The 10461-nt window shown below is 41.7% G+C and overlaps 1 protein-coding gene across 1 annotated transcript; it reads left to right on the top strand.

Moving 5' to 3' along the window:
* The first annotated feature begins 5268 nt into the window (after positions 1 to 5268).
* On the top strand, positions 5269 to 6333 carry LOC111246865 (uncharacterized). The gene has a single exon (XM_022797185.2). The coding sequence runs from the start codon at positions 5376 to 5378 to the stop codon at positions 6045 to 6047; it is 672 nt and encodes a 223-aa protein (XP_022652920.1). The 5' UTR covers positions 5269 to 5375; the 3' UTR covers positions 6048 to 6333.
* Positions 6334 to 10461: the final 4128 nt, after the last annotated feature.

The following is a 10461-nucleotide window of genomic DNA, read 5'->3' as shown; positions in this document are numbered from 1 at the left end:
TTAAATAAGCCATAAAATTGCAGTTAGACGAAAAGGTTTAAAATGAACAGAACAGCGGATTTACAGGTAAGATAGCGTCTCCTTTTAGAAATGTGTTGTTTTTAGCTCCTAATTGATGACTTTAAACAATTGTTATATATTTCCCTTAAATACAAATCGTTTTCTACTTGGCTCCAATCCAACGTACTTTAACATTTCACCATTTTTTTCTTATCTCAACATACATAGCCAAAGTTAAAACAACCCAGCTAGGAAGAAACAACACAAACGCCGACTTTTTTTAATAAGCCGTGGAATCCACATTGGATGTCTAAGGTCTTACATCAATTTGGATCGCTATGAAAAAAACCCATGACATGCTGAATGAACAAGCCCCAAGGTTAGGGAGGCTTCAGCTTGCTTTAAGGTCTAAATATGATAATAGCCAAAGAATTCATTGGCTATTGCCATGTTTGATATGGCGGTGTGGGGCACAGGATACAACAAAAGGCTGACAATCAGAGGCAACTGATTTATATGAACGGATACGGACGGTGTGGCGGCGGTGTGCAGCGTCTATGACCTGGCGGTATAGAAATGCAGGGAGATGGGAAAAGCTCATTTTAACTGAAGATTTCATCTACTGAGATCTACAGAAATGGTTTGCAGAGCGGCGATCTGGTTGTTACAAGTAACGACCGGGTCTTCACTTTCGCTCAGAATGACTAGAAATCGTTCATTGATCTGGTAATCGTGGGCAGAAATGTTTCTGAACGATTACCGAATGACGATTGTTCGAATGATCACATGTATTTAAGCTACGAAGTATGCACTGATCAACGAGCCCAACAACACCTTTTCCCATTCAAGAAAAGATACGAGAGCTCCCAACCCAAAATGAGATTTACATATGATGTAGACAAACTGACGGAACCATTATAAAGGAACTGTTTCAGTGATTATTTATAAGTGCGTGTGAAACGGCGTTACTAAGATAACTCCAGACAAAATGTCGAGGCTTAGTTCACTAATCAAGTGTCAAGATTACCAAAGCTCAGAGCGAGTGTAGTAGATGTCGACGAAGACGCACCGAAAGAAGAAGACGTTACAATTGAGTAGAACAAATCCAGCTACAACGAGAGGAAGAGACAGCGAAAGAGAGAGAAGATGGTGCAATGAAAGACAGAAACAAAGGCTCATTGAAGGCTTTGTATCTCACCAAATGAAGGGAGGTTGCAAAGTGGAAACAATTAACTTGTTTGAATCATCTCTTATCAAAACGTTATGTACCAACTGGAATGGACTGCTCCGAGCCCACGGGTAAATATGGCCGAGAACGTTATCACGCAGCTCTTTCACAGGAAACCATCAAGAGAAGCAATACTAAATACGGTGAATACGAAAGACAGTCCGGGAGTCCCTTGGAAGGCTGCAGGTGACATCAGACAAGACACCGGCTCCGGATGGGGTGTCACTTGTGGCAGTAACGATGTTAATACAACAACACGGTGGTTTGTGCTATCCAGAGACCTCCTATATCACCTCATTATTAAAGATGAACGGTTTCACGACATATCGAAGAAGCCTGTCGTCCAATATGCCTTCTAAACACTTCAGCAAATGTCATGCATAATGTAACCATTAGCAAGTTCATACACAAATTGAAGAGAGACAAGTATCTGCTAAAACTGAATAGGATTTTTGCTAAAGAAAGTATTCTCTTGCCGCAAGGGAAAGCGCTTTCGTCGAAAGACAAAAAAAATGCGGAAGATGACGGAGCTTATGTACCTGACTTTTCTAAACGTGAGGAATGTCTTAAACACAGCGAACACCATGAGGATCTTTTCGTGCCTTATGAACAGGGCATTGAACATGAGACATCTCGGTAGTTGTACCCCAAGGAGTTGGTACAGAGTCTCACTTTATAGAATCTCGCGTACGATTATGTCCTGGAAAACCTGGATGAAAAAGCGTCTCCTTGAGATTACTTCAAAGAAAAAAATCACCATTTACTTTGTCATTAGAAAACGGCGCTACGGCATAAGTCTCTGTTCGCGCGAGATCCTCATCGAAATCAAGAGGAAACTTAAATACCTCGGGGTGGGCCTCAACACAGTATTCAGGGAAAAACACATGTAAAATATACAGCGGGAGAGGTTAATGCCGAAAGTAGAAGGGCCATGAAAAAGCGTAACGCGTTTATTCGCGACGGTTGGTGATTTTGTTGCATTCTGTTATTCCGTCAGGATTACCTTGGCCAAAAACAACTACAGAAACAGATGGACCTCAAGGAGGAATTGAACCTCAAAACAGCACGAAAGACTACACTGCGGAAGTAACAAGAAGAGCTGGCGCGATATGTATCGATCAGGGGCCACTCACGCGCATTCTGACTCTGACCGCCCAGACGGAAAACTCACGTGTCTTAAGAAAAATATGGGGTTGAGCACACTCTCTTCTGTCACGCAACAACAAATACGACGCGATAAGATCTGAGGCATCGTAGAAATCCACCCTAGATGATGGCTAAAAAAGCCGTAAATAGCATGACGGTGTTAGAAAAGTTAATGGCCACAGGCTCGGATTTCTTCAACAGCATTATAGAACAGAGAGTAGGGGAGCTAAAATATGAAAGACGATGACACGTCACAAGGCCCTACGCAGATTCTAAGACATAAACAGTGTAGATGGTACTTCACCAATGCACCTCCACTTCAGGCTTTAGTGTAATACAATAAGTTTTTGAGCTTTGAGGACTATGGGGTAGCGACTGTTTGTTTTATGGGACACGCGATAGCACCAAAAGATAGGACATTCTTTAAACGGATCTCCCATATCTCCTAAAAAAATTTGAGACGCAGGTGTCGCAAATGATGACTTCTACCATGCCCGTCCTTTTAGGTCATCAGCAGATCGTCCTGGTGTAAGCAACGGACTCGAAGTAGCGGGACCTAACAGGCTAGACAAACATAACATACACGAGTTGCCGTTGCATAATAAGGTACGTGGGAAAAGCGACAGAGCAGATCCCGGGCGAGATTTAGCGTGTTTTACTAAGCAGGGTGCCTGTTAAGAGGATGAACCAGGGGACGACAAGTTAATTCACAGATCTAATAACTGTTTCTACAATCTTAAATTTGAAATCACACTCGAAACAGTTCCCAATCAAACCCTGAAGATACGAAACCAGGAACCAAGTGCCTAAGGGTCCCGCAGAACCAAACAAATACCCGAGTAATGTAGCATGTCTTGTTGGTCTCGAAGCAATTTCTTATACTAATGCGTGACGGCAGTATGGAACCTAAAACTCGAAACATTTAGCCTGACCAAGTAAAAATGAGCGAGCACAGTCCTCGGATCTACGCTGCGGTTGGCATTAAATCATTTTAAAGCTTACAAAAATGATCCCCGACTTGCCCGTTTTGAAGGTATTTAAACTGAGACGTTTCGGAACTAGAATTTATGATTACAAAAAACTTTCTACTAGCCGCACAGCTGTAACTAAAAATAAAAATAATTGAATTAGGAATTTTTGTTTATAAATCACAAGATAAGCATATTAATTACATAGATTAATGAAGCGTTTTCCTTGGTAAAAATAAAAACAACAAAAATTGTTATTGGGGGGTTTCTGAGGAAATATATATATATATATATATAGTTTAGTGTTCTTAAGTGCGACGCCATTTTTCTGGTCTGTCTATTATATAAAATCAATGCTAATGCTTCTCACGCAATAAACAAGCCCTTTGAGATATAGCTTATAATTTACTACAATACCTATAGTCTAGGCCATTAAATCTACAAAAAGCCAGAATTTCAGACGCACGTCAAAAAGCGTCTCGTGTGATCAAGGCAAAAATATCGCCGACAAACCTCAACGACCACTTTATTTCGCTCTCTTTGTAGGGCCAGGCAGATATTTCACAAAGCACGTGAGTGTTTATGGCAGGATTAACTTCACACGTAATCTAATAGACATATTACAGCCTTCGCTTAATGGACCACCACATCAATTACGCTGCTGCTGAAATGAAGTACATGTTTCTAAGAAACAATATATAAACAACGCTTACACGGTACTCGCCCAAGCAAAACAGCATTCGTTATCATAAAAAATAAGCCCAAAATGCTTTTACAATCGTTTTTGTTTAATATGACCTTTTGACTATCCGTCTTCAATTAGTAAATTAGTATAGAAACCTAAATCTTCTGTTGACCACCGTTGTCGCTATTATTATCCAAAACGTTGTAGACATGCGTACTATTTGTCACTCACTATACGGCTAGCTATCAATTATAGTTTCGATTCAATCTCAAACGAGGTGCGTACTACATCGAGCTTCAGATAGTTTTCCATTAGATAAAACAACAGCTACGAAAGAACATTAGACAGACAGGTATCGGCAGTTTGTATTCTAGGCATCATATCAGAGGGTTTTCAGGTGATGATGTTTCCAATAGCGATAGAACTGCCTCATTTGATGCTGCTGCTGGCGTTGTTGGCTGTTGTTCTGAGCTGATTTCTGCTTTGTAATTATTGCAATTGTTGTTGTCTTTGGAAGTTGTTTGATCTCGTATGTTCCATATGTATGTGTATGTTGAACGCTGAGGTACGCAGACGCTCCTTCAGCTACGTGCAGTGTCGTATAACTAAAACGGCGACACTGTACGTCCGTGGTAATACCTTGCTCGTAATTATCGCCACATGTGTACATATATAATAATCGTTATATTGGTTCGACTATACGATATTTTACTATTTATATCGAAAGAGTTAGAAGGAGAAATCACTAATTTAATCTCATTGACCGCATTCGAATATCACAAAGAGAATATCACAAATTTTCTTCACAAAGAGTGGCAGATCAATTTATCCAAACTTAATAGACATCCAGTATTTCAATTCACAGCAGGACAAAGTAGTATAGTTTAACTTGATTTTTGTTCAAAGCTTCTATTAAACCCAATCGAACTTTCTTCGCAACAGTTATTGCTAGGGGGGCATTTTCGAAGAGAGTCCGCGCAGGACACCAGATCGGACTCAGTGCATTCATTGGTGCGCGTTTCTGGGTTCGTCGCTTGGCGTGCTACTGTTGCGACCGCCTTAGCGCCAGAGCAGCTCCTGCCTCTGCCGCCGCCATCACTGCTTACAAGTTAGCGTGACTGGTACGGCCCCCTCACGACAGACAGGCTTCACACGGGTGACCCTCCCCGATTAACCTTGGCTTAGCGTGGCTCTCGGTTAAAGCAGGCCTACTGCCGGACGACGGGACTACAAAAGCTCAGCGTCGCTCTGGTGACGATTGTCGAAGAAGTTGGTGAGCCAGAAACCAGCAGCGCGCCATCACGGCTCAGTTCTTCTCAGTGGATACGCGACAGTAAAAACAGTGACGATGCGTGCCTTTGCAGTGGCACTTGGTGCCGGTTTAGCGGCTCTCGCTGCCGCCGGCGGCCTTAGCGGAGGATACGGTAGCTATGGAGACTACGGAGGATACGGAGGTGATCTCGGACTTGGCCTTGGTGGCTATAGCGGCCTTGATGGTGGATACGGGCAACATCATGCTCCTAAGGTTAACGTCGTGGTGAAGAGCGTGCCGAAGCCTGTGGCCGTTCCACACCCAGTACCTCAGCCATACATCGTACCTGTTCACAAACCTGTGCCTGTCTATAAGCCAGTGCCGGTACCAAAACCCTATCCCGTACCGCATGTTGTTCACCAGTATTACAGCGTACCCAAGGAAGTTCCAGTGCCCAAAGAGGTGCCTGTTCCCGTACCCGTTGAGGTAAAGAAGCCTTATCCAGTCCACCACGTTGTTAAGGTACCCAAGCCTTACGTTGTACACGTTCCGAAGCCTTACGTTGTCGAGAAGCCTTACCGCGTGCCTGTTGAAGTGAAGATTCCTCAGCCTTATACCGTACCTGTACACAAGCCTTACCCTGTGCCTGTTAAGAAGCCTTACCCGGTCGAGGTGCCTATTGTCAAGGAGATCCCCGTGCCCATTAAAAAGCCCGTGCCCATCCACGTGCATGAACAGCACGGACACCACGGTTGGCGCAAGGCTTAAACGAGGGTCAAATGGTCCAAATATGTTCGATTTACAGTGCTAATGCGTACAGCCAATGCATATAGCTACCAAAGAACTCAACAAGCCCTCAACTGTCACGTAACAGACGTGTATCACTGCGTTGTATATAAATGTTGCCATATTTGAAATCCCCAAGGTACATAAAATGCCAAACAAATGACTGTGTAATAACTACCTAAGTGCTTTCATTTGACTGTAAAATGAACGAGTCATTGATACTTAACAAAAATAATGACAGGATAAATCTACGCTGAATGTACAATAACCGTTTTCTTGATTTTATGATAAGTGCGAAATGTATATACCTCAGTTTAAGGAACTGGTTAAGGTTAAGACAAAATACTATCCGTAAAGAACATCGTTTAAACCATTATTAGAGCCAGTAATGAATCATATTGCTAAAAACAGAACACAAATCCTTTTAGGCCGTTTTATTAATAACAAGTCCTTCTCAATGCCAAGCATTACACCAGACAAGTGATCAAGGGATCCTTTCTATATTGGTACATGTCCGCATTGAGCAAATTATATCGCTAAAGAAATTCACGCTATAATATGCAGGCAAACTGTAGATATATTGATTTGGGATATCCTAACCGCCAAAGATCCTCATCCGTTTGCAAGCTCAGCTGCAAGATCGTGCGAAAACGATGCTACGCAGATGTCGATTCAGGTTTAGGCACCTCTAGAAAGGCACCTCTAGAAGTATTCCAACAGTACTTTATTTCGACAGTTCTCCTTTTTTGTACATTAACTCAGTCAAATGGTGTAGCTTTGTTGTGTCGTAGTTACTAAGACATCTCGTTAATAAGCCACCAGATAAATGGGTCCACAGCCAGCTAATAGGCTGTGGACCCATTTATCATAAATAAAAATAATAAATAAAAATCACCTATACAAATTTCGGTTTTATTTTAATAATTTAACATTGGCCTTGTATTTCACAACCAGTTTGTGAACAGAGATAGTTCTCAACGTAACCAAACAGGCGACCCTATTTCCATGCTAAATAACCTTCAGAAAACAGAAACGCCCTAATGTAGGTAGAAAAAAGTTTTCCCGCTGAATCTTCTGTAACAAAAAGTATCACTGAGTACTTTCTGCTATTCTACGGTGCGATTGTTTCAAAAATAAGCGACATCGACCCCATTTTAACAAGCAGACATGCTCATAAATGTACCGAGATCTTTTGCAGGGATTCTAACTAAAAATAGGGTTCCCTGTGTGAGCGCTTAAAGCCTACAATGTCTGCACTATTACCGAACGATGTTCCTTATAGCGATGTAACTTATTTGCTTAACCGTAGAGCAGTGCCATCATGAAGAGGCGACAAAAAAAAGGTTTGCTACAATAGTGCTAGTCGATTGGAAGGCTTGACGGGAGTAGCTCGTAACGCTTATAAACCCGTTCTCTAAAGGCTTGCAAGTTTTGGCATGTCTATAATTCGATTTTGTTACACTGTCGTCTTGGGTCATGAAATTATATAATCTACAAATATTACGTTTGATAAAAGACGCTTTTTATGTTATGACCCAGAAAGAACAAAATATAGAGTCGTTTTAATCGCGCTGTTACTGCTAATTTTTTTCGCTCTATGAAAAACCTTCTTTCTGTATTGATTTAACGTAACGCTAATGATTCGAAATGTGAATTTCAGGTCATAGTTGTTTTCGCCATCTGCATCTACGTTTGTTTGCCCCGGTGCAAACCGGTGCAGCATTTCCAAACTATTATCTAAAAAACTATATGCAGAAGTAAAAATTCACGTCCTTAAATAATGTATAACTTTTCTGTTGGTCAGCAGTTATCTATCAGGGCCTTTAAAATAGCATCGGATTCTATAGAGAAATGTTTACGGTACGCATTGAGAAAATGTGGGTTAATAGTGATTGTAATAAAAAAAAGGAGAAAGGTCAAAAAAGCCTAGATTCTACAAGTAAATTAACAGCGTCTAACGATGTCTAAGATAGCTCGTGCTAACGACAGGTGAATCTATGTCTTGGCTTAGTACGGTCCCGATTCGTTATGTATGTATATATATATAAGATGAGCCGGAATTCTCCAGGAGTGTGTCGGCCTGAGCCGGTTTAACCGAGCGACTACCGTATCAACGAAAGAAACGAATTTATGCCGAAATTAGCAGAGGGCATAGCTTTGCGGAGGATCGGAAGGACTGTTTGGTAGTAGAAATCAGACTTTCAGTCGATTACCAATCGGAAATATTGCTACCAGTGTTTCCCTCGATAAATCGTGTCGTACGTCTGAACTGCGGCTTCTGTCTTCCCCGGTGCCGGAGACCTAGACACCATGTGACATATCAATAGTCTGCTGCCGTTTACATCGGACAGTATCGACAGGTACTAATGAGTATCTGCAAAGCAACTGACATTGTATTTAAGGATCTCGCTCATACTTAAAGAGACGCTCAAAACACTTCTGGATCAGATCAACTACGTAGTAGTTCAAGCCCTCGCTTCGTTTTTACCATACAAATGAACTTCGTTATCACCATTTACTAACCGAAATCAATCCGTTCCATTTTAATCGAGCTCTGCATTTTGTAATACTCGCGAACCGCTATCGAAGTCCAATATCTAACGTAAGTCCTCCATATAACGGCAAGAATAAACCGATTTTCGGTAACGCCAAGTTACAGGTTGTCTGCGAAAACTATCTAAACAAGAGCAATGACAATACTTTACCACATGCCCATTTCTACAGCTGGTGCTATCATTACTACTGCAACATTCATCAATACATCATCCCAGCGGATGCCGACTGTAACAAACTGCAAACAGATTTGTCTCTGGGACAAACCAGTCCACCTTTTCGATTTTTTATTATTATTACTATTACTTTTTTGCTGTTTTTTGGCCTATCTTTTGCGAACAATGTTGATGCCGGGTAACGGTCGACGTGACAGGACCTGTGCAATAGCAATGTCGATGATAGAATTCTGTTGGTACGACCATAAAGCGTTGCGCTTTTTGTTGCTAATATCTCTTCTACAACATTTCTACACGCGTCATCGAAAAGACACGACTCTCCACCAGTATCGCAGGTAGCGGTAGGGTTGTCATAGTTCTTTCCAAACAGACAACAGTGAAAGCTGATCCAGATATCGTTTCGTTCGATTTCTATATTCACATCAGCGGACGTATTTACATCCAACATGTTTACTGTATTACGCTGAAATTAACTGCTATCAACAGCAGTGATAACAGCATCAGCAAGCGTGGAGGCAGCATCAGTAGCGGCACAGCCGCTATCGGAGCTAACCATCGTGCACGCTACGAACTGCTGAAAAACATAACATGGTCGCATTGCCACCCTTTGCCAACTCCGCAAATCGGCTGATCAGACCCCCTAAAAAAGACCCCGTCGTCAGTGGACGCGACGAAAGCCTTGTGAAAGGCTGTAGCTCAACTGATATAGTTCGACTGCTAAAACCATTCTGACCCTTCAAAACGAATATCTGAGCATTTGCTCGTATTCAAGCTTGGTCTGCGTGCATGCATGTTATCTGTGACTTTATACGTCTATAAGCTATGGCCGTACATGTATAAGCTCATTAAAGTCGGGGGCGCGGCTAGTGCTGCGATGTTTTTCTAGCACCTTCATGTGCTTTCTCTAGGGATATATGGGGTATTGTACCGCTTTAGACTGCAATCAGTTCTAACAGGGAGACTTGGTGTAGCATGGTTCAACTAATCTGAGAGTTTATCGGGTATTGCTATCCCAAAGACGTCAGACGCGCGATAAAGCAAATTTCAGTCAGTATACATATAATCATGTGTACATGTGCTCCGTACAGCGCGTACAATGTGCGATGTTAAGCGAAGCGATACTAACATGCATGTGATACTCGAGAAAATCAAGCAGTTGATTAAAATAGGCATACGCATGAAGTCGTCCATTCATCATGCACGTATAAATTTCAGTTGAATGTCCATCCGAATCACAGATGCAAACGATGCACGGAATCACCAGGGGATGCCGGTTTATCACGAACTGGAAACCTTTGTTTCACATGAACAGTTTTTTCGGGGATTAGCGCGTACGGCGATATCGTACAGCGTAGTATAGGTACGCAGCATCCTCCAAGAATTGTTCGCGCTATCTTCTACAAAGGTTTCAACTAATTTGGGATTTGGGTCCGAGCCTTAGGTCTTTACACAACTGCACACAAAATCGTTAGTGTAATAGCTATTCAAACACCTTTATGCCTAGCCTATTGGCCATTTATAAAAAAAAACAATCATTCTGTTGAACATTATTACGTGACAAATCTAGATCATTTATGTTCCGTTCTAACATGACACTGTGACCCGCTAGTACACATCTATTATTATTATTATTATTATTATATTAGTTTATTAGAGTTATTGAAGGA

This window comes from Varroa destructor, unplaced genomic scaffold (genome assembly GCF_002443255.2).
Source record: "Varroa destructor unplaced genomic scaffold, Vdes_3.0 BEIS01000003.1, whole genome shotgun sequence".
Taxonomy (NCBI): Eukaryota; Metazoa; Arthropoda; class Arachnida; order Mesostigmata; family Varroidae; genus Varroa; species Varroa destructor.
Note: the sequence above shows the minus strand (reverse complement) of the source record. Positions and strands in the feature narration are given on the sequence as shown.

Bases quoted from the DNA above. Each gene is read 5' to 3' on its own strand.
- LOC111246865 (XM_022797185.2), top strand. From the start codon at position 5,376: ATGCGTGCCTTTGCAGTGGCACTTGGTGCCGGTTTAGCGGCTCTCGCT.